Source organism: Empidonax traillii, unplaced genomic scaffold (genome assembly GCF_003031625.1).
Source record: "Empidonax traillii isolate 1590-97213 ecotype Southwest subspecies unplaced genomic scaffold, ASM303162v1 scaffold298:size702513, whole genome shotgun sequence".
Taxonomy (NCBI): Eukaryota; Metazoa; Chordata; class Aves; order Passeriformes; family Tyrannidae; genus Empidonax; species Empidonax traillii.
The window spans coordinates 405,225-428,678 of NW_020955491.1; the positions used below are offsets into that span (position 1 = coordinate 405,225).

General features: G+C 40.5%; 1 protein-coding gene across 6 annotated transcripts in view; it reads left to right on the top strand.

Moving 5' to 3' along the window:
• Positions 1-2,211: 2,211 nt before the first annotated feature.
• The window catches only part of FNDC3A (fibronectin type III domain containing 3A), a 116,952-nt gene continuing 95,709 nt past the window's right edge, over positions 2,212-23,454 (top strand). For 2 of the 6 annotated variants that reach the window (XM_027890821.1, XM_027890826.1), the window contains exon 1: positions 21,040-21,145. Coding sequence is in view for 3 of the 6 variants with exons in the window: in XM_027890818.1 (XP_027746619.1) it covers positions 21,044-21,145 (102 nt within the window). In the remaining 3 variants the exon portion in view is untranslated. Of the gene's footprint in view, positions 2,259-2,344; positions 2,416-11,564; positions 11,804-21,016; positions 21,146-23,454 lie in introns of those variants that run through there. The other 4 variants (XM_027890820.1, XM_027890818.1, XM_027890819.1 and 1 more) reach the window with 4 other exon arrangements.

The window sequence follows — 23,454 nt, forward strand, 5'->3', positions numbered from 1 at the left end:
CCAATCTATCTCCTGTCCCAGCTGTATGTCTGCACCCATACATCCAAAACATCACACGGATTTCTTAATTTCACATGCAAGGGATGTAAGGGGGCAGCACCCCTGAGAAGCCAGGAGAAGGCATGAGGGACACTCTCTCCCAGGGTGGTGGGACATGTACAATCCATGCTGCATGCATCAATTCAAAACTGTGCAGTCTGACACAAAGCTGGGATCTGTGGCTGCCTACAATGGTTCCTATGGCCACTGCTGCCACTGCTGTTCTTGGCCCCTCCACCAATGTGTGGGGCCTGATATAAGCAACTATGGAAACCCCTTGCTGTATTCCACCAAAACTGCTGGCTAATTCCAGAAACCCATACTGAAACTGGAACAAGGTATGAAAATCAGTGATCTCCTAACAGCTGCAATTGGCAAAAATCTCCAGTTTATGCCCTTGGATGGTACAACCCACAAATGCTGTGCAGTGGCATTTGTTCAACCCTGACTCATAGACAGACGAATGCCACTGAATGAATCACCAGCAGCATTTTCCGCAGTATCTAACGAGGTAGCTCATCCAAATATTGATCAGGCCCATGTCTCTCTAGTTTTTCAGATCTGAGATACCATAATCTAGGATGCTATTCACCACTGAAATTATGAATTTTGGAGAGGGGGCCTATAGTGAGCAACCAGGAGATGGCAAAACATCATTTAATGCATCCTTTGTTGATAGGAGCTACCTGTCTTCCTGCTGTGGAGCTATAAAAATATGAACACTGCTGAAATGCAAGAGAAATAACAACTTACTAACTTAATAACAGAGAACTTAAGGTAAATTAACAAAATCACTTTATAAAACATCTCATTCTGCTTGGTCCACTGCTGCAGAAGGTCATTAAGCCAAATACTGTAGTAAAATAATTTCAATCCATAACGGCTGAAAGGACAAACATTAAGCAAAGGATAATCACAAATTAGCATTCAGGACACCAGCTGAACATTGCAGGTGTTGAGGGAAGATAGTTGCTCCCTGCACAAGCACCTGGAAAAGGTGCATTTCTTCCCCTTTCCTCTCAGGTATTGGATATTACATGCTTGGGCAGCAGGCAGGGTACACCTCTGGTGCCCACAGCCTTTCTTGTGCACCTGGGACTCTGCTTAACCTCAGTCCTTTGACTTTCACTGCAGTAATGGCTGTACAGAAAAGAGGCAGCCCTTCCTACCCTTCACTCTGCCATGCAAGGGCCCAACCTAGGCAAGCCTCAGCCCCAGGACTATGGTTCGAGTTGCACGTTACAGGAATTATCACAGCAGAAACCACCCAAACCAATGGAAGAGCAGCCTTACAAGAAGCAGTGCATCAGTAACTTAACATGAGCTGACTTTGGTGCCCAGTAATTCCACACAACACACCACTTCTCCTGTCCTGAGTTACCATCATAACTGATGGAACCCTAAGTCATGGAATAAGTAAACTCAAGAGACATTTTGCGGGCCTTTGTGGCCATTCTATGGACATTTTACAAGGGTGGTCCATTGACTAAAGGAATGACATCTGTGTATTATATCAAGGCACAGGAAGAAGGGTGGTGGCTAAAGTTGTGCTACATAGTGTGGGACCAGGGCTTGATGTAAATGGTATGGCACAAGTGGTGGAATGTGCTGGGTTTGGCTGGGGTAGAGTTCACTTTCTTCACAGTGGCTAGTATGGGGCTGTGTTTTGGATTTGTAGCAAACACAGGATTGATCAATATAGAGATGTTTTTGTTATTGCTGAGCATAGCTTACACAAGCAAGCGCAGACCCCATGCCCCAGTACCAGGGCCACAGGTGCAACCCCGACCCCAGATCTCAGACCCCAGACCCAGACCCCAAAACAGGCCCCAGACTCAGAGCTCGACCCTCCATCCATTCCCTTGGTGCCCTCCCGCAGGCCCCGCCTCCTCAGCCTTGCCCCGCCCCCATCCGCAAGCCCCGCCCCCAGTCCCTCACCGACCCTCCCTCCGGCAGACGCCCCCTCGCCGCCCCCCCGGCAGGTTTCCGCGCAGGCGCTGTGCGCGCCGGAGCCAACTCCCCCCTCGCGGCCCCCCTCAGGCCTCCCCCAAGATGGCGGCCGCGCGCCGCCGGCTGAGGCGGCAGGCAGCGCTGAGGCGGCGGGGCGGGGACGACGGCGGCGGCGGCAGCGGCAGCGGCGGTGGCCGCGGGAGGCAGTGACAGGTGCGGAGAGGGGAGGAAGAGACGGTGGCGGAGTGGCGGCGGCGGCCGGAGCACAGGTACGTCGAGTAGGCGGGCAAAGGGGTGGGGGAAGCGCCGCCCCTAGCCCGGGCTGCGCCATCGGGACCTCCCCCGCCGGCGCTGCCCGCCCCGGCGCCGCTGCCCGCTGGCGGCGGAGCGCGGACCGTTAGCCGGGAGAGCCGCGGGGCCATGGCGGTGAGTAGGCGCTGCTGGCGAACCGCCCCCTTCCCCTCGACGGGGCGGCCGGAGGGGTGCGAGGGGACCGGGGCGGCGCCGATACCTGCCCGCGGTGCCTGAGGAGCGGCGCTGCCCGCGCTGGCCCGGGGAGCCGGTGCCGCCGGCGGAGCCCCGCCAAAGAAACTTTGTGTCTCCGTCCCCGCTCGGAGGTGCCTCTGCCGGCCGGGGCGGCGGGATCCGCCCGCTGTCAGCGCCGGGCGGCCGCGGGAGGAGGCGGTGGTGGAGAAGGAGAAAGAAGCAGATGCGGAGCGCGACCAGAACAGCTGAGCCGGCTGTGACAGGCGGGGAGGAGAAGGAAGTGGTGCTGTTCAACACCTCTTTCTCGCTGTTGTTGTTGTTGTTGTTCTGCTAAGCCGTAAAGGTTCCCTTGCAACTCCCAGCTAAAGGGATTGAGCTTCTGTGTGTAGGTAAAACAATCTTCGCGAACACGGTAATCGTCTCGCCAAGTGCTGGCAGAGGCATTATTCTTTCAACGAGATTTACGCCGGATTCCTTCCTCCCCGAGCATCGCCCAATATTGGTTCTAACCTAAACAGAAACTTTTCGTTGCTTCCAGGCAACTTAGAAAGTGAAAACAACTGAAAGCAAAAATGAAACTTTTCAGCAGTTTTTTTATTGTGCGAAGTGAAGGAAATAAGCAGCAGAAACAAGGGAAAATAAATACATTGGGTAGGAGCAGACGCTATAACCGGCACCTCAAGACGTGTTAGTCATTAGTTTAACCCTGTCGAAGGCAATTTGTAAGCCACCTTGGATGTCAAATGTTATTTCGGAACATTTCACGTCATGAAATAATTTCTGTGAAATGTTCTTTGTTTTTAGAATTTAAGTCTGCGTTTGGTCAAATACACATCTGATTATTAATATCCTAAAGTATTTTGGAGTCTTAAAATTTCATAATTTTTTGCTGCTAAGTGCTTGGTAGCTTCTGTTTTAGAAGCTTTAGGACCCAGTCCTGCTTAGCTTTCTGCTTAAAAGAAGCTATTTTGTTGTTATGGCAATGGGAAACTTTCCGCTTTGCACAGCATAGAAATTTAACTGTAGCCATGATGTGAATCTGCATCCATAGATATGTTTATTTTCTGTGTTATAAAATAGCAACACAAAATCACAGCAATTCAGTGGTCCTTAAAATTCAGAAAGGACAATCAGTTAACTTTTTCTTTGCCTCTTTTTTTATTTTTTAAGGAAATGGTCTCAAATAATTATGAAATTTAATCACATGATGAATGGGGAAGTAGCAAGCTTTCAGGTAGGGAGAAAACTGTGCATGTATGTGAAAGATGGAAGTAGCTGAGTTTCTGTAGTAGTTGATGTTGCAAATTGGATAGAGTTCTTAACAGCTGGTGTTTCTACTAAGCATGAGGAAGCAGGAGGGGTGCTGATCAACACAGCATCTAGTTTTAGGTTCAGTCTGTGTACAGAGTGTGCACAAGTCATCTTGATGCATATGTATTGAATCTGGGACTTGTTTTAGCAAACTACACCAGAATGCTTTTTCTGGTGACTTTGGAGGAGAAGACCGATGTGCTATATCAGTTACACTGGGGCACTGAATTCTGATTTTTGGCAGATGAAGCCTTGGTTAAGAGAAAAACAGATCCTTGTCCTCAGAAAGGCCAGGACTCAGTGATCAGTTGCTTAGGTCACTTGGTCAGGAGGAGAGCAATCTGCTTTGAGCAGAGTCACAGGCTGACTACTGTAGATGGTAAGATTAAGACAGAATTAGATGAGTGTCTCAGGGTTTTTTTGCAGGGCAGATGGAGATCTTCTGAGGCTTTTTGCTGTATGACAAGCTCTAGATGTAGGAGTTACATGAGGCTCAGGTCATTGCACCCAACACTTAAATTACCTAATTTCAGTCCATTAGTAGCATTTCTACCTTTTTCAAGTTAGAATTTCTACTAGTTTGTGAACTTGAAACTCAGAAGCTTTAGATTTTTATAGGCAACACTGCAATGAAATTGCAGAAACTTGAATTATGATTTGGACTAATAACTGATTTGCTTTGGGCTGTGAGTCCTGTGGATATTGGGATGCTTTTCTTTGTTATTCTTTGCCTTGTGGCAATTTAATTTTACTTGAATTTGGACCTGTGTTGGCTAACTCAGTGTTATGCTGGTAATCATTTTGGGTCAAAATATCTTAAGGAGATCCATCATAATTGTTATGGCAACTTTAACTACTTGACTGAACATGCTTCTGCAGTGTTCTGTCTTAGGACTTACTGGGAAGCACAACTCCTAAAGCCTGACTTTAGGAGAGGTACAATTTTTCATCTTTGTCAATACTTTCGCACTTTTTTCGGTGGAACTGGCAAACATGCAGTCTTGCTCATTCCCAGACAGAGATACTAGAGAAGATGTTTTTCGTGAGGATGCAGGCCCACTTCCCAGAGTTGTCTGCAGCCACTGATGTTTCTTGTCGGTGTATCCTGGAACCTGAGGAATTCTTATCTTTCTTCAGCAACTTTGTAGCTTTTTTCACGTCCACCTTCTAGTCTTTATGGGATTTCTAGTTAAATCTCTGCTAAAATATCTACAGGTAACATGCAGTGTTTCTTCTCTGTTATAACTGTCAATAACACTTCTAGATTTTATCATTGATTTCTTTAAGACTGTTGGCTTGGGGAAATTCCCAGGCAATCTGTCACAAAATTCAACTTGGCTGCGGTTTATAGTGCACGAGTTGAATTGTGAGCCATTGGTTTTCCTGTAGGACCAGATCTAAGTAAAAATAGATTTGACTTGGGATGTCAACTCTTTAGCTTAACTAAAAGATACTGTCTGTATCTCAGGAAAGCGATAATAGTTTGGAATGAGTACACTGCTGCTTTTTCTGTTCAGCAAACACGAACAATGTTTATTTTGCTCATGGGGCCAATGTTTCCTGAGCTACAGAAATGACCGTTTTTTTCGCTCGTTCTTTGACATATACAGTAAACTTTGGGCTTCCTTAATGCTGATGTTCACTTGATGCCAATAGAAAAACACTATCAGCCTTTTTCTTAAACTTGTCTATCCATGAGGTTCAATGGTTTTGTTTATGTTCAGTAATATTTTGGATTGTCATCCTGAGGTCTGTATTTTGTAGGGCTGATGAGGTAGCAGGATGTTTAGAAAGTGTCTGTAACACTTAATACTATTACATGTTTCTTGTAGGTTGTCATCTTTAATCATTCCAATTAATTAGCCTTTAGTTTCAGAGGCAACAAATATTTTTTAAGTTGTTCTGTTTTCCCCCTAGAGATCTTGTCCCATTCCAGCTGCTCACATACTCTTGAACCTGTAACCACTGAAAAATCTTCAGACTTTTTTGCTAACCTGTCATAGATGACCTTAACAAAATGTAAATTAAGGTAGAATTTGCTATGCTTCTTTGTCAATAATTAAATAGAATTTTTAGCCGTTGCTTTCACACTGAACTCTTTTTATACTCATTTGCTATGTTATGCACCCTTTCTTGGCTGGGTTGATAGTCTGTTCTGGTTTCAGTACGTGTTGCGGAGACTGTTGGTCTTCACTCTGATGGCACAGTTGTGTAGAGGACCATGTTAATACTCTTCTTTGATGTATTGGTTTAGAATGCTTTTGTTTTCCCAATTGTAGTGATATTCCATTTCCCAATGGAAATGTTCCCACTTGTTGCCCTCAGCTTCATCAGACCTACCTGTGTATCTACCAGTTTGCTTAACATAATTTTTATTTTTGTGTCCCTTTAAGTTTTTGCTCTTGCAGGATGTGTGAATCTTCTGCTCATGCTGTTCTGCAGTCAAAACATCGCTTAGGTTAACATTGGTACCCACTCTTGCAGTTTAAGTATCTTGGGTGTCAAACACCATCCCAACAGCAGTTTGCAGAAGTTAAACAGGAGCATTGAATGTGCCTACAGTGTACCTCACCCCACCTTTGCTTCCAGAACTGTTCCAAAGCATTTAGGACAGATGAAAAGATAAGCTGCAAAACTTCTGCATTTATAGGCAATGGAAAATGTTGTACCTTATTGTATATTTAATTACTTGGAACATAAAGAGTTGTCCAAAATGGAATTATCTACAAGTTTTCAATCCCAGTGTTACCAGTAGAGCTAATTTTTATTATCCATTAGTAAGAGAAGCACAGCACTTTCTAAGATGAAATAAATGCCTTCTGCTTTCCAGAAAGACTAAAACAAGCCCTTTTACTTTTTTTGGCAACATACAGGCTTCTATAATATAATGTCAAAAATATTGTTTCAAAACTATGAAAATTCACTAAATTGAACCAATGTCCTCCATGTTTTGAAAAATCTGTTACAGAAAGTCTGGGAAATTGTCCTCAGGGAAAGTGACAAGGTCCAAAAGGATTTGTACTGTTAAAGTTGTGAATAGATAGTAACTCTATTCTGTAACTGGAAGGGAAAAAGAATACGCAGGAGACAAATGTTAACTTCTTCATGACAATTCTTTTTGAATTTGCTTCGAGTTTATTTTGTACCTTCATTGCATTTAAATCTGTGAAGCTCAGTTCTTAATGGCTTTTGATTTTGAATAGTTTGAAGTGAAAATGCACTTAGCAAACCTAGAGCTTTATTGTTACCTGCAGTAAAAAGTAAAAAACCTGTAGTTTGCAAGTGTAAATACTTACTTGTAAATGGGATGGAGTTTCCCCGATGTACAGATCCAATGTTTGTGGTGTACAGGATCCTTCAAGCATGGGCCGCTGTCAAACTGTTGTCTCATTTCCCCTTGCTAACATAGTATACTCAATTCCATATCTTACTCCTTTGATTATAAAACAAATTCTTCTGTAACTTCCAGTTTTCAGACTGCAGGGTTTTGGTTTTCAGAGTTTGTTGTCCTTTTAACTGGAAGAACCGTATCTAGTAGATGACTTGACAGAACGAAATGTAGACATAAGGAACAGAATAGCAAGCGGATTAATTTTACTTTGTGGCAAAGGAACACATTTTAGTGATAGTAAATCAAGTAGTAATGATCTGCAAAAAGCGTGCATGTAGCTGGAAGCTAACCTGTAAGCAAAAACTGAATGGATAAGAAGGTTTAACAAGAACTTTGGTGATTGAAATTAATGCCTTGGCAGTGAGAGAGAACCATGACTATAACAATTCATTAATATTTCAAAATACATATTTTTAGGCTGTTAGAGGACTTTCTACAGTAGGAATAAATGTCATAAGCCACAAGTGTTACCACACCTTTGGAAATTCTATAGATTCTATTAAAAATGTAAATGGGGAAGACCATACTTTAGACAATTATTTACCCATTTTTAGTCTAGTGTGGAAAATGGATTGAAGGTGCTGAAGTACTAAAAAATTAGGACTAAAAGAAGCTGTGGAAGTGAGTAGTGACTGTTGAGAGTGAACAGTGTTAGATGCAGCTGAAATGTAATTTGTTTTACCTTCTTCAGGCATGCTAATGACTTCACTGTCCACATATAATAATATTAGTATGTATGCACATTCCACTGAATGGTGACATTTCAATGTTGAGGATAAGTTACCATAAATCAAGCAATAGATCTTAAAAATACCCCAGTACGTTTAATTATGTACATCAGGGCAATACAGCTCCAAACAGATCAGTCTCTGATTTTTGTGACTGTATTGTTGTTAACAAATTGACAACTGTTCAGTGTTGCAACTTCACGTGTAAAAGAGGAAGCTGAGAGCAACTTCGTCCTCTTGATTCAATTGGGCAATCCAACTAGTTGGTCCCATGGTGTTTTGACTGACTAATACTTTTCTTGGCAGATAGTGTGGAGCTTGGGAGAAGAGAGTGCTTATATCATCTGAGAAATCTGCTCTTGTTTTGCTTATCTTCCCCTCCAGTAGTTGCAGGCACTCCTCCATTGGAGAACTCATGCATGGATAGCACATTCAGTCTTTCAAGAGTTGCATTCAGGTTCAGATGCTGTTTGACTGCTCTGCTTTATTTATTTATTTTTCTCTATGGCATACAATAACTGCTTTGGTACCATTGTGGCTACGTTTAATATTAGGAAAGTGAAGCACCTGGCAGGGTGAATGCCTCTTGACCTTACTTTACTGTCATGGTCTGTAGCTTTGTGAATGCTAAACACTGACGCTGGCAGAAGCAGTTCCTCTCGAAGCACATAATCTCTGTTTATTCTTGTGCTTGGCATTCATTTGTGTATTTGCAAAAATGGAAATTGATGAGAAAACTGTTCTAGGTTAAAACTAACCAGTTTTTATATGATTCATTTTAAACTACATCAGTGCTACAGTTTATTTAATTCACTTTGATGACCAGTTGCTTGCAGTGGTGCAAGTGGGAGCTGCCAGGACAGTTAAGCAGAACTGACTTTGAGCAGCTTAAAGTCTTGATAAAAGAGCACCCTTCAAATGCGTTTGTTAAGCCTCAAAAGACCTTCTGTTTCGGTGGATTTTTGCTCTTGAGAAGTAGTTTCCATGCGTCTGTCTTGACTTGTCATGCTCTGTGCTGTTGTCCTATTCCTTATGGAAGCAGAGACCTACAGGTTTTCCAAAAAGAATCAGTGGAGATGAATTTCTAAATCTCTTAGACTTGTAGCCTCATCAATCCTATGTCTTGCATTTGGATATCACAGTTTCCATTTTTTGAAATGAACAGGAAAAAACTGTTTCATAAGAGTTCTTTAAAAGCTGCTTGTTCTGCTTGAATCATGCACTCTTTGTAGCTCCAACACTGGCAGCTGTCTCTGCAATAGATTTATCTCGCTGACCAGTTGCAGGCATTAATAAAAATATATCCATGTTTTTAGTTTGCCTTTAAGGAATCATATGAAAAATTATTTTGGAAATTTGTCCTTGCTACTCATAGCCTCTGAAAAACGGGAGTCAATAACAAATGGGGAAGTAGCTTGTTTCTTGGCATTGAATTTGCTTGTTTTCTCAAAAAATAAGCATGTTGTTAAGCAGAAATGAAGGCAAGATTAACAGTTAACTGGGAAAGGCCAAGTTGGTTTTGAAGTCATGTGATTTTCAGAAAACAAACTGAAGGAAATCCAGTCCTGGCAGAAGCTTAGAAGAACCTGATTTAGCTGGTATAAAACTAGGAGGGTTTAAGGAAGTTCTTGAGAGTAACAAAGAGTATAAAACAAGAAAGTCCCATAGTTCAGATCAACGTAGCATAAATAAAGTGAAATTGCATTGAAGATCTTTCTAAGTGGTGCAAAAAATACACTGTGTAGTTCACTCTCCTCATTTCTTTTTGAGGATGATTCCCAAGAGAATTTAAATGGAAGTTGTTCTCTAAGACAAAGGAGGCCACAGTATTGCTCCCAGTGTGTGTCAGTGCGTTGGATTAATGTACCTGCTAAAGACTAGGTGTAAGTTTGCACCCAGCACTAACAGGTTACTCATTAATTGTAAAATGTACACTATCAAATTAGTTCCAAGCAAAATTAGCAGTTTTAATTCTGATTTGTGGAAGGATTGCACTTAGTACTTACTAAGAGTTACGGAACCGGTTTAGACTTCTTTGAAGGTGTAAGAGGGAGGGGCAAATAATTGGAAAGCACTGAATTTTTCTTATGCAATGGCTTCAAGTTATATATACTTCATCCAGATAAGGACTGTGGATGGTTTTATTTTATTGGGTTTTTTTAAAGTAATCTAATAATAATAACATTTAAAACCAGAATGTGTTGTTTTCAAGTAGTCTCAGTTGCACTGGTCTCGCTGTGTACAGTCAAGCGTTTAACACTTATGCTGGACAAGCTGAGGTGGTAAGTGCCATGAACATATTGTGCCTTTACGGATGACTGGTTTATCAGTGTCTAGTTCTTCTCTATATACTCTTCACCTTCAAAAGTTTAGTTTCCTACATCAACTGCTATTAAGAACTTAGCCTCTTTGGCTCAGATTCAAAAACTACTGGCTCATAAATACAAATGCATTAAACTTGAACAGCTGGAGCATTTCCAGTCAGCTGCTATGCATTCCCGTGTCGGTTATAGTACCCATGGCATGAATGCATGAACTGCATTTGAAACTGCTCCTAAATCATCGCAGTTCATAGCCTGAAGTATGAAGGTAACCTGAAGTAAGTATTAGTTCCCTATGGCATGCTTAACTCCTGCAGTGCTAAAGTTTGCCATTGTGTGCCTTGGCCATTCTTGCTTTGAGTAGATAGGTGTTGACTGTTGGGTGTGAGTTAGATCCAGTAACTGTTTTGGCTGTTCGCGTGCAACTTGCATTTGCTCATCAATCGTGTTTCTTTCATAAGAGTATTGCATTCATTTTACAACTTCTGCTGTTCAGCTTCTAGTGGTAATACAGTATGTACAGAGTTGTGTATCACGTTTATCAGACTTTGAGAATTATGTTGAGTGAGTGTCTGTGACAACACTTGAGAGCTACAGCTGAAGTATTTCCATATTTTTGGTATATCTTGTAGGTACTTTTTTTCGATAGGGTGTTCCAGTGCTTATTAAAACATTTAGCATATCTTCACTTTTAAGTGAATGTCAGACTTTGTTGATTTACTTTACGAAACTATACTTTTTGTAATTTTCCTGTATTGCCTATCTGCAATTTTGTATTAGGACCAGCAACGAAGGGAATAGCCATTTCAGTTTCACTGTACTTAAAAGGAGGTTGTCAAATTAGTGAAAGAGAAATCGTCCCCGGAACACCTTTCTTCTAACAAAAATTAACACTTCTCTGTTCTTTTGGAAAATGTTTTATCAAGTGTCCCAGGAAACACTTCTAAAACAGGAAAAATACTTTATCGGGAATAAATCATATATTTTAAATAAATTGCATATTAACTGAAATAATTAGTTCAGAACTGAAAAAGAAAAAGCTAGTGTACTGTAATTGCTGCATTTGAAACTGTGTGACTAGAATGTGGTAAATGTACGGGGTGGGGGGGGAGGAAATAAAATCCTTCTGCTCAGTTCTGATTCTTAAAAACACAAAACTCTTCAGCATGCTTCATAACTTTTAATAGCTCAGCTACAACCTTATGGATCTCTGGGTAATTATATTCTAATACATTTCTACACCAGCTGCATCACTCTATTTGAGCTTTTTCCAGTACTACATTAAGTGATATGACTAACATCTGTTGTATATTCTTTGTTCTCTCCTCTTCGCCCTAGGGCTGCATTGGAATATTCTAGAATTTTCCTCATTTTAGCATATTTTTACATCTCGGGCACTTGTATTTGTCCACTCTTATCTGATAACTTTTGAACTGGATGCCAATTTACAGATAGGAAGGAATTATGATAGTAATTTTTACAAGTCTGAAATTGTCAAGGAGGAGATATGTTTTAAGGACTCTAGGAAATCATAAAGAATAAATTTATCTTACAGTAGCCACCAAAGAATGGACAAGGTATTTACTTCTAAATGTCTCAATCACAGGAAAAGTTTCAATAGTAGCTTGCATCTTCTTGAAGAGTCACTCAGATGTGAGGCTCTAATCTATATAAAAGAGGGCTTTATTGCTTCAGCTGTTTGAAAGATGTTTGTTTTTCAAGTGCACCTGCTGCCTTCATGTTGGAGAAGGCAGAATCAAAGCATTTCCTGCATTAGGATTGGGCGATGGTTTTATGGTCTTTTAGGTTCTGTAAATTCATTCCTTGGTCTTTGGCAAAACCTCAGAAGTGCCGTCTCCTATTCAGAGAAACCTTTCCTTCTTACTGGGAGTTATCTGAACTGGAGGACGAGCCTTGCCTGTGGTTCCTGGGGGAGCAGAGCTGCAGGAAGAGCCAGGTGAAGAAGGAATGCACACCTGCTCTGCTGTACTGAACCCACTGGGAAAACACGCCTTATGACAACCTTGAATTGGCAGCTGTAATATGGCACAGGTTGAAGCATGTATGAAACTTCAGAACAGTCCTGGTTTTATCACTTTTTTATATAATAGCAATATACAGTTTGGAAACATTTAGTATTGATTTCATTAAGCCTGTTTCTTACACTGTGCCCTTCTGTGTTAGGCTCTTTTGGCTTGTCCTTGCTTAAACTTTTGTCCCTGTGTTGTGTAGGATCAAGGCTCTTGTTAACAGCTCTCAGTAAGAATAAAAGTTTGTGTCTGTTCACCAGATTTGACAGAATTAGGATGTGAAAGTGTATTAAGTTGCTGTGTAAGGATTGTGATAATAACTTAGGTAGAGAAGCAGCGCTGTAAATCACAAAAACTGAGAAAAAAAACAACAATGCAAATTTCTCCTTTAGTAGGCACCAGAGATACCATTGTGGAGTGTGGCCTTGTAAGTCTTCCAGTGGTGAGAAAAACAATTAATTATCCTTCATATCAAACTCAATAACCAGAAGCAGTGAATCTCTAGGAAAGGAGTGGTCCATATGTTTTTCTTATACACAGCACTATTATTAGCTGTCACTACATTTATCAGAGTAGTGCCTGCAGCCCAACCAAAATGGAAAGCCTGCTTCTGTAGGATGTTTAATTCCACTTTTTTAATTCATAGCTACCCTCTAATGTAGCCTTCTTCCTTTTCTTAGGAGAAAGGATAGATTATAAAGTAGTTCTGTTATAGACAGAGTTATGGGTATGTCTTCCAAAGTTTGAGTTTTGGTTAGTGGTGTTATTGTTGCTTTGAAATTTGAATTGAGAATCTGGCAGCTTTTAGAGCTCGGATACAAACTAGTGTCCTTCCTCTGGGTTCCAATCTACTGAAAACCATTTAACTTTGGCATTATGTGTTGCCTCCGTACAATCCTAAACATCCACTGGACTGACTATGTGACCAACACGTCTGTCCTTGAGCAGGCAGCAGTCCCAAGCATTGAGGCCATGCTGCTGAGAACTCAGCTGCGCTGGGCAGGGCACGTCTCCAGGATGCAGGACCATCGCCTCCCTAAGATTGTGCTCTATGGGGAACTTGCCACGGGCTGTCGCAAGAGAGGAGCCCCAAAGAGGAGATACAAGGACTGCCTGAAACAATCCCTCAACCTTGGCAATATCGATCACCACCATTGGTCTACTCTGGCCTCCAATCGGGAGGCCTGGAGACACACCATCTATAACGCTGCTGCTGCTTTTGAGAACACACGCAGGATCACTCTTGAGGAGAAAAGATAACGCAGAAAGAATCGCGTCTTGTCCATATCACCTGGGGAGTCTTTCTACTGTACCTTCTGCAACCGGACTTGTCTATCTCGCATTGGCCTTTTTAGCCATCAGCGCGCTTGTAGCAAGTGTGGGTAGAGCCCCTCTCAAATCTTCGTTCGTGAAGCCCAGCCATGATAATGATGATGATATATTGTATTTTGATTGACTAATGTTCTGGAATTCACAGAAGAATTTTGCTTGACAGAGCGTTTAGTGATTGCCTGCTTCAGCCCTTTGTCAGAACCTTGCAGAGTCAGGTTTTGATTTCTACAGCACTGGTCTCCAAAGTTTTTGATCAGGTACCCACCCCATCAGTAAAGAGGCCTTTGACTTGTGCTGAGGTGCATTTACCTCTCTTTGGAGACTGGTGATCTACAGGATTAAGATTTTTGCAGCCTCTCAGGCAACCTAGGCCAGTGCTACACCGCTCTTGTTGTGAAGATGTCTTTTTTCTTTTTTTTTCTTATGGCCAGGCTGAATTTCCAATGGTGCAGCATGTGCCTGTCATAGAACCATACATATGCTGAGTTGGAAGGGACACATCATGATCACATAGTCATCCCAAGAATCACACCAAGCCTGAGAGTGTTGTCCAAACACTTATTGTACTTTTGCAGCATTGCCTCCAAGAAGAGTTTGATTTAAGGCTCTCAACAAGCATCCTCCTTCAGGTAGTGGGATCTAGCTCAGTGACCCCTGGCTACTCTAGTGCTCTTAGCTTCTCCTTGTCTTTCATGGGCCTAAGCCCAGTAACAATCTTCGTGGCATCTCATACTGGGGAGGAGGAGGTTGCTGGGAAGAGCAAAACCAAACGTGGTATTCAGAGTCCGTGTTATTACTGCTGAGTAGTGGGGAGTAATTGCCTCCTCCCTCAGCCCTTCAGCTGTGCTTCTCTGCTAATACAGCCCCGTATGCTGTTAGCCTTCGTTCCTCAGAGGACATGTGCTGCTGACTCATGTTGTTTTACCTCGGTGATCCAGCTGATTTAATGCTGATGTGTTTTTCAGAGACTATCCTTAAGATCAGCTGCTAGTCTCTTGGAGATGGGAACACTGATCCTTTGCATGTGCAGAGGAAATGCACTGAATGCACTGCCCAATGATCTCAGCCTTACCATACTCCTTAACCCTTAACAAACAACCGACTGAGTACAAAGCAAAATTATATTGTGCTTTACAACATGAGAGTAATGCCACAGAAACATCAAAGGACCAAATCTGAAGGCATTTAAGGATTGAGTTAAATTGTCATTACCGTTCAAGAAGGCAAACTTGCTTAGTGAACTGTGGAATGGTACACGGTTTTTGCGCTTTAACATTGTTTAGCCTTTTGCCTTTTTAGTGTAATCCATTCTTTAAAGGTTTCTCAGGCATAAGTCCTGGAGTCTAAACAAATCATAATCAGTAAATTTAGATGCCCTCACTTTGTTTCAGCTTTGATAGCCTTCGGAAAAATCTTTCTAAGTATTTTTAAATTCATATATTGATAAGGAAAATTAATAGCATTTCAGGTGGGGGTAGTGAGGAATAGGTAGTTTGCAACTTCAGTCTCATACAAAGCATTAACCTACACGTATTGGTTGAACTCTTAGGAGACCCTGTACTTTCCTTTCATCCTAGGACAAACTCAGTGCAGATTCTGAAAGAACAGTCTCAGCTGAGTAGCAATCCTGAACTATACTTTGAATATCTGCTGCTGGTTCAGTATATGCAGTAGCAAGACAAGAAATGAAATAGTTATTCATGCAGCAGTTGTTGCTGTTCATGAATCAGTGTAGATTTCTAAATAACCATGCATTTAATGCACCACCAGTAGCAAATTACTTCTCAGCTGCTTCTGTGCTTAGCAACTGTGCTGTGAATTACCTCTCTGTTCATCTAATGTGTCCTCTTTCTTGTCTGGTCCCTTTTAGTATGTCCACAAGAATGGTGCAGTGATTAGGCCTTTAATATATCTGTAGGTTTATCCCACATGTTATTTTACCCCTCCTGAAGGCTGCTGCATCTGTTAGTTTTCAGTGGTGCAAGAAATCTGACAATAAGCTACTGAATTATTTGTATTGGTTCTGGAGGCTGAACCTTACCTGTTGTCCAAATGCAAGTTGCTTTCCTTGTGCCCTTTCCAATACCTCACTAAATCCTGAGTATATCCAGAAACCAGGTGGAGTTAGAGGACAGTTACATCATCCAGAGCAGTTTTATGAGGAGTAAGGCTGAAATTACACAGTATGCACATTTTGCTTTTGGTATTTTTAATATGGAACAATATTTTCAAGAAGTTATGACTCATACTACACTTTGAAAAGTTATCAACTATTTTAAGTCAGCAAATTGTAGACAAAAGCTTGTAAAGTTATTCCAGTAGAGATTGTAGGTATTTGCAGCCAGAGGCAAGGAAAACATCTTCCATGTTGCTAAGAGATATAGACCTGTTGATATAACTGATAAAGCCTTTTGGCAAGTTTGTGTTTGGCTGTCCATTTTTATTATTCTATCCTTGTCAGAATCAACCCTTCACAAGATTGACTTCATTCTTTTTTGTTTTAGAAATAATAGTGTTACCTTTATGTACTAAAATCTTCTGTTATGCCTAACTTTTTAAGCTATTCATGACATTTTAGTGGAGTGAAATAACTTCAATCTCTTGTCACTGTCATGGTTTGTCATTTCCAGACTTCCTTTTGACTTCCTTTTCTTTTTTCCTATTTCTTTTTCTCTCTTTTTTCTTTTTTTCTTTCATCTTTTCCCTTTTTCCTTTTCCCCTTTTTCTTTCCTTTTTCCTTTTTTCTTTTTTCTTTTTCCTTTTTTTTTCTCTGTGAATTTGGTTAAAAATGTGTTCTGTAATGAGAAGCCAAAAACTGATACCTTCCCTTCCTATTCGAAACTCGCGTGCTCAACAACTCTGTTAATATTTAAGGACTGTCTGTCCAGTTTTAATCCATGTAATATCTGTTCAGTGTTTTTATTGAAGAGAAATGTTGTGTAATGCCAAATAAGATTTTAGGATTGTTTTTCCAGTTCACTTATTAGTACCTTTTTTTAGCAATGTCCATCACCAGAAGATTTGCATCAAGTTAATTGGACAAACTTTTTCAATTAATCTTACTTTTATTTTAATTCTTGCAAATAACATCCAGTGTTGACATTCATTTGTATTTGGCCTCAGATCGCTCTTTGCTAACAGGCTTAGATTGTCCCATTTACCCTTTTACAATACAGTATTTAATGCAAAAACTTCTAATTTTCTTCCAGACCTCTGAGACTTTCTCTGAACCTAAGGGATCTGCAAGTCATTTTCAAAGATCCAGGTAGATATCTTCCAGAAGTCTCAAATGCAAGCTTCTGGTACCTGCTAATCTAAAGGCTCTGTCTGCAGCCATTTGAGGTCCTTACATTGAATGTGATATCATTTATTTCCAAGATAAGTTTATTGACCATTTCTTATTTTGATGCCAACCTTTTGTCTATTTTAGCTGACTTCTTCTTCTGCCATGCAGTAATTGTCTCATTTCAAATTGCTATTTTATTTGTTCTCATAGTAAAAAAAAAAAAAAAAAAAAAATGCCCCTGCAATGGGTGGACATACCATGTCTTACTGTCTGACCATATTATGCGTGCTGACTTGTAAGATTGCTGCCTCTTGACTACTGCTGGAGAAAAGTCTTTTGATGAACGTGTGGTGTCACATTGGTGCGAAGTTTAAACCCTTAGTCTTCGAGACTGTTCAGTGACATCGCAGAGAAATCTAATATTGTATTGTCAAGAAAACATTGATTTATTTTTTTTCCTAGATTGATTACACAGTCTGACAGGTAGCACTTTTATTATTGTTGTAGAAGGTGTCAGGAATAACAGTACTAGTAACTCCTGTCAGGGTTTATCGATGAGCAGCATGCTTTGTCTCCAGAACAAATCAAAGCACTTGGATCCAGACATGGAATTTAGTTATGTCCCAGTTGAGGCATGAAGGCCGTGTAGCAAAGGTGGACTACCCACCTAAGCACTCAGGTGCTTGTGGAAACCTAATTTTCATGAAAATCAAATCATTAAACACCTGAGCAAAAGAAAGGAAAGCTGCCATGTGGAAAAGAACCTGAGGGTGAGCCAGCAGTGTGCCCAGGTGGCCAAGAAGGCCAATGGCATCCTGACCTGTATCAGAAATAAAGTAGCCAGCAGGATCAGGGATGTGAGCATCCCCCTGTACTTTGAACTGGTGAGGCTGCACCTTGAATCCTGCATCCAGTTCTGGGCCCCTCAATACAAGAAAGACATTGAGGTGCTGGAGTGCGTCCGGAGAAGGGCAATGGAGCCTTTTGGGCTTGCTCACTACAACTACCTGAAAGGAGGTTGTAGTGAGGTGAGTGTCAACTTCTCCCAGGTAATGTGATAAAACAAGGGGAAATGTCCTCAAGTTGCACCAAGGGAAGTTTAGATTAAATAGTAGGAAAAAATTATTCACCAAAAGGGTTGTCAAGCATTGGAACAGGCTGCCCAGGGAAGTGTTTGAGTCACCATTCCTGGAGGTATTTAAAAGATGTGTAGACATGGTGCTTTGGGACATAGTTTGATGCTAGACTGGACTGAGTTAACAATTGGATTTGATAACCCTAAAGGTCTTTTCCAATCTAGATGATTCTATCAAGGAATGAATGTGAGACCAAATGTTGGGCATGTCCAAAGCAATCCTGTCTTGGAAGGCCTGAAGAAGTTGTAATGATGTTTGTATTGGAATCAGTTTGAGTTATGTTTAATTCTCACTGATGCTCAGTTTGATAGACATGTTTTGGTTTATGCCCAAAAAATGGTGATAGCACTGAGTGCATCATAAGTTATGAATTCAGTCAAAGTCATGTTGTGTGATAAAGGCAGTTAGTGCTTTCTGATATAAGAAACGAGCCGTTAGCATAGCTTGGGAATAATGAGCTGCATTCAACTTAAACCTGGGGAAATTCAAGCCAGCTTAGTTCAGAAGAGTGTTGCATCATTACTTGGAGTATTGGAATTACCTTTCTTTCTGTGACACCTTAGATAAGCATTGTAAAATATTTGGAGCTGTAAGACCAAAAAATGGCAGCAAGAACAAGCCTGGTTTTAGCTCTTGTGGGAGCAGGAATCAATGCCTTGATTCTAACCTCTGCTTCCAGGCTGTGTATTCACTGTGCATTAAAACAGTCATTGGATAATATCCTGGGAAGCTTATCATCAAATTTGCTGGCTTGAAAGATGATCCAAGTAAGTTTCATCAGCCCTCTGCCCACCTGCAGAAGTGTTGGGGACTGACTGTAGCCTGGAGAATTTGATTGATGAGGAGGAAAGCTTTTAAAGTAAGATAGGAATAAAAAACTCTGCTCTTACTGTTTGAAAGACTAATAAGCCTGGCTAAGCAAGTATAAATGACTTAGCATAAGTGTTGATGAATCTTATTATTCACAGTTACGTTTCAGTCTTTTAACCTAGAGGGATTTTTCTTCCTCAACTTAAATCTATGCGGACTAAACCAGGAAAGGAAATGAATCCTCTCAAACAGCATGATAACGTTATTTTTCCAAGTTTGTAATTTTACAGCAGAACAGCCTTCAGTATAGGAATAGTTAAACCATCCTGTGTATGTACTATATATGTACCGTATAAGCTGTACAAGAGGCTTATAGCGCTTTGTTAGTGCGCAAGTCCTCTTGTACTGACAGCACTGTACTACAGCTTTCAACCCACAGCAGGGCAGTCAGTTGGGTGGGATGGAGTTTGAGAAGATGCCTCTAAGTAGTAATGTGTGACAGCAGTTACCAGGTATCTCTAGACCTTGGTACTGAAGGCAGTGTCATTAAGCTGATTTTATCACTCCTTTCTTATTTAAAGTGGTAATGCTGTAACCTGTAAACATCTCTGTTTATGAGCAGACAATATATCTGTGTTAGAAGTTTGGAAGTCTTTGTACAGAGTTTCATTAGCCAGATGATATCAAGGCAAAACATGTAATGCCTGTAGCATTACTGACTCAGGCTGTGTAACTTCAAAATTGTACCTACTTTTTTTTACCATTCTACTGTAAGTACTGGCTAGGAGAGGCAGTTCTGCTTTAAAAATACTGTACAAGCTTTTTCTGAGCTTAATCTTTATGTCTTTGTTTGATGTTAAGCACTGTTTTCAGATGCAAAATATGATTAACTTGTGGGAATTCTAAATATGCCATTCACCCCTAGTGAATTTTTTCCATCATCTTTCTGTTTTGTTAAGAAATACCAATTTCTGAATTCTTGTTGATCTAATTTTGTATTTCAAAAGCTAAGTGTACTGAGTCTAACTGGGATTAAGACAGTACACGAAACCAGTATAACTCAGTGGTTAGGGTTTGCGCTTTTTTTAAACAAAATTAAATGAAATTTTAAAAGCAGCTTATTAGACTTGTAATATGTATTTCCAGCATGGAAAAATGTTAATCTTCGGCTTTTTTGGTCTTAATTCTTCCATGCAGTCTTCATATACCATCAACACACAAAATACCAGAAAATGCCTTACTTATGACTTGTTAAAGTAATTGAAAGGAATGCTCGGCTGAACCCTGCTTTCTGTTATGTTGCTATGTGATACTCATCAGAGTTGAAGTGTATCACTGCTTTCATGGGCCTCTTGTCTCTGTGGCTTTTTTTCTTGTCATCAGGTTTCATGTAACTTTACAACGTGTGCTAGCAAGGGCTTTTTTGTAGTATAGTTATGAGGATTATAATTTTGTGTGTGGGCATTACCTCTTCCACCCCTCCCCAGGTTTTAGCTGCTGATTAAAGCTATTAAAGGACCACTGGTTATCAGAGTGACACAGCTTTATTTCTGGGTCTAATACATTTTGAAACTAAAGAAATGTCAGACTGTGCAGATTTTTTTTTTTTAATTCTTTTGTGTCTCACTTGGACATTTTCTAATAACAAGTTGTTCCTAAAATAAGTGTTCATTCATTATAATAGGAAAAGTGGGTTGATTATTAAAAAAAAAGAAAAAAGCAAGTGTCCCTGTGGTGACCCTGTAAGTCTTGGGTTTTTTTACCAGTTTCATATAAACAAGAACACTATATATGTAGGTTCTAAGGCAACTGCTTTTATCTTTTATTTTTTTCTTTTTTTCCTCAGTAGGCGTTTTGTCAGCAGTGCCAGTCAAACGTAGACAAAACCTTGGTTTGTTATCAAAGTTAAAAGGTTCAGGTTTGTTAGCTCTAGGTCTGTGATGTGTCTTCTTCTGAAATCCAACCACTAGAGGGGGTCTAAACCACCCTCTCTCTATAACTAGGGCTTGGCTCACTGACAAAACACATCTTCAGGGTTGTATGATTGCTGGGTTGTTGTGGAAAACATACTTTCGAAAGGAGTCTGGTTTCATAATATTCTTTTGCTGTTGTTGTTGTTTCTGAAGTGAGGCTGTTTTTAAGGATGATTATTCAGAAATATTTAAATAGTTTAACCAGTTTAACTTTTGTTTGCAGGTGATCTGGTGAATTAATGTGCTATCAATGATGGCAGAACATCCACCATTACTGGACACCACTTCGCTTATAAGTAGTGAAATCCCTCTTCTGACTTCCCCCATTGTTAGTGGGGATGGAGCACAACAGGTAAGGAAAATTCAGTTGTACTTTTTTTTCCTTTTTTTTCCCTTCCAACAGTATCACTGACATATTGACACTGTAAAAGATAGTAATCCTTCATCTGGAATATATTTGTGCAGCTTTGGCCGTGTGTGAGAGGTTGGGGTGAAGGTAGAACTGGTGCAGAGATGAGATTTGTAAAGATGTGAAGCAGAAAACCTGTATTGTGAAAAAACTTTGTGAATGGCACCAAACAGCTGCCAAGTTAAGAAGCTGCCATGATCATATCTTCGTTCGGAACCTATATATGTAAATTACCATATGATCTTATTAAGGTTAATAAACCTTTCCCTATGGTAGAATGTAGTAGCTGAGGCACAGCGTGTGGTAGCAGCTATGATCTCTACATTGATACTTGTGACTGAGTCCCACCTTAAATGGTGGGACTTGCTTTTGTATGTTAGTGTCTGCCTGGACACTTCTTGAATTTATATTTCTGTATAGCAGTGCTTCCCGTCTAGCGCCTCAGCTGCTCCCCCCAACTTTGTGTCACTTGATGATGTACTTTGTCCCATCATCCAGGTCTTTAAAGAAGATCGTAAACATTCTTTGCCCCAGGGTCAGCCACTGAGGTAGGTGACTAGTGGATGGCATCCTGCTGGACTTTGCACTGCTGGTCACAACACTTTGAGACTGGCACTTCGTCCAGTTTTCAGCCTGTCTTGGTGCCCATGTTCAGTCTGTGCTTTACAAGTTTCTGTGTGAGGATGTTATGGAAGACAGCATCAAAAGCCTTGCTAAAGTCAGGATAAACGGTAGCTACTGCTCTCCCCTCGTTTACCAAGCTAGTAATTTCACTGTAGAGGGCCATCTAGGTTTATCTGGCATGATTTCCTCTTTGCAAATCCATACCGACTACTCCCAGTCATCTTTTTATCTTTAATGTGTTTGGAAATGGCTTCTAGGAAGATTTATTCACTCATCTTCCCAGAGCGGAAGGTGATGTTGACCACCTTGTAGTTCCCTGAATCCTCCTCCTTGCCCTTTTTTGAAGATTGCACTGACATTTGCTTTCTTCAAGTCCTTGGGAACCTCCCCTATTCACCATGACCTTTCAAAAGTAGTTGAGACTGAACTACTTGTTCTGCCTTCCACAGAAATAAGGCTGTCAGGCTGTGCTGTCAGGCTTACTCTGTAATCATGCAAGATTTTGAGTCAGATATGAGTTTAAATGTTCTTTTGGATATGCCTTTTCTTTAAAATGTTGTGTCTTTCTCCTGCCAAGTAAGATTAAAACTGGAAAACAAGCAAAGTGTTTCTTCAAAGAAATGAATTCATGGGGGTTTGTGTTAATCTTCTTAAGGGAAAAACAACATATGTACTGCTGGTGCTCTTTTTTGTTAAAAATAAAGGGCAACTCATAAAGGCTACTGTCTAAAGTGGAACTGACAGTGATCGTGTATATTTCAAAAAAGAGAATCTTTAGAAAACATTGAGCAGATTCTCAGTCATCAATAAGGAATGTAATTTTTTTTCCTCATTTCATGATAAGTAGCAGTTATACCACAATGTTGTCTACTGTCCGTGTTCCACAATGTCTGGTGAAAGTTGTGACTTCCATTTTCTGTCCCTCCTTCCCATCTGATACATGATTCATGAAGAATCAGCAAGTGCATTTGTTCAGTGGCAGGAAACTTTACTGGAAACCCTTTTTGCTTCTGGTGATTTAAAAGCCATCACTCAGTAGAAAATACTTTGTATATCTGAAATATGGTAAATCCAGAATTGCAGGGACTGCTTTCTCTGTCAGGGTTGTCCAATTAAGACTTAGGCTGCAGAAAGGTCAGGCAGGTGCTTATTTATTTATGAGAGTCTTAAAATTGTTGGTTAGTTTTATGTGGTACGCTAATGAAAGGATAGATATAAATAAAGTATAATGTATTCAAGTACAAAACACTGTAATGCTGAGCCTTTTTCACCTTTTTTAAAAAATATTTTTAACATGAATATTAGTTCATTGAATTCCTTTTTTCCCCCTTGTAACTTTGAAACTACAAGAAGGGAGAAGACTTCTACCTTCATGATGGAGTTGCTAATTTTTCTGAAAGTCTGTTTGCTTAGCTACAGTACACATATTCTGTAGGGGTTACTTCCTTAAAATATGAAAAATACTTCTCCAGTTGCTTTCATAACAGCGTTGTGGTGTTGGATTGCATAAACTATAACTTCATCTGTAGTGCTGACAGAATTTGATTGTGTTCCTGCAATCAAAATTTAGAGCTGTTTTGTCCATGTAAATAAATGTATATGTTTTTCTATCTTCATAGTGTATAGGT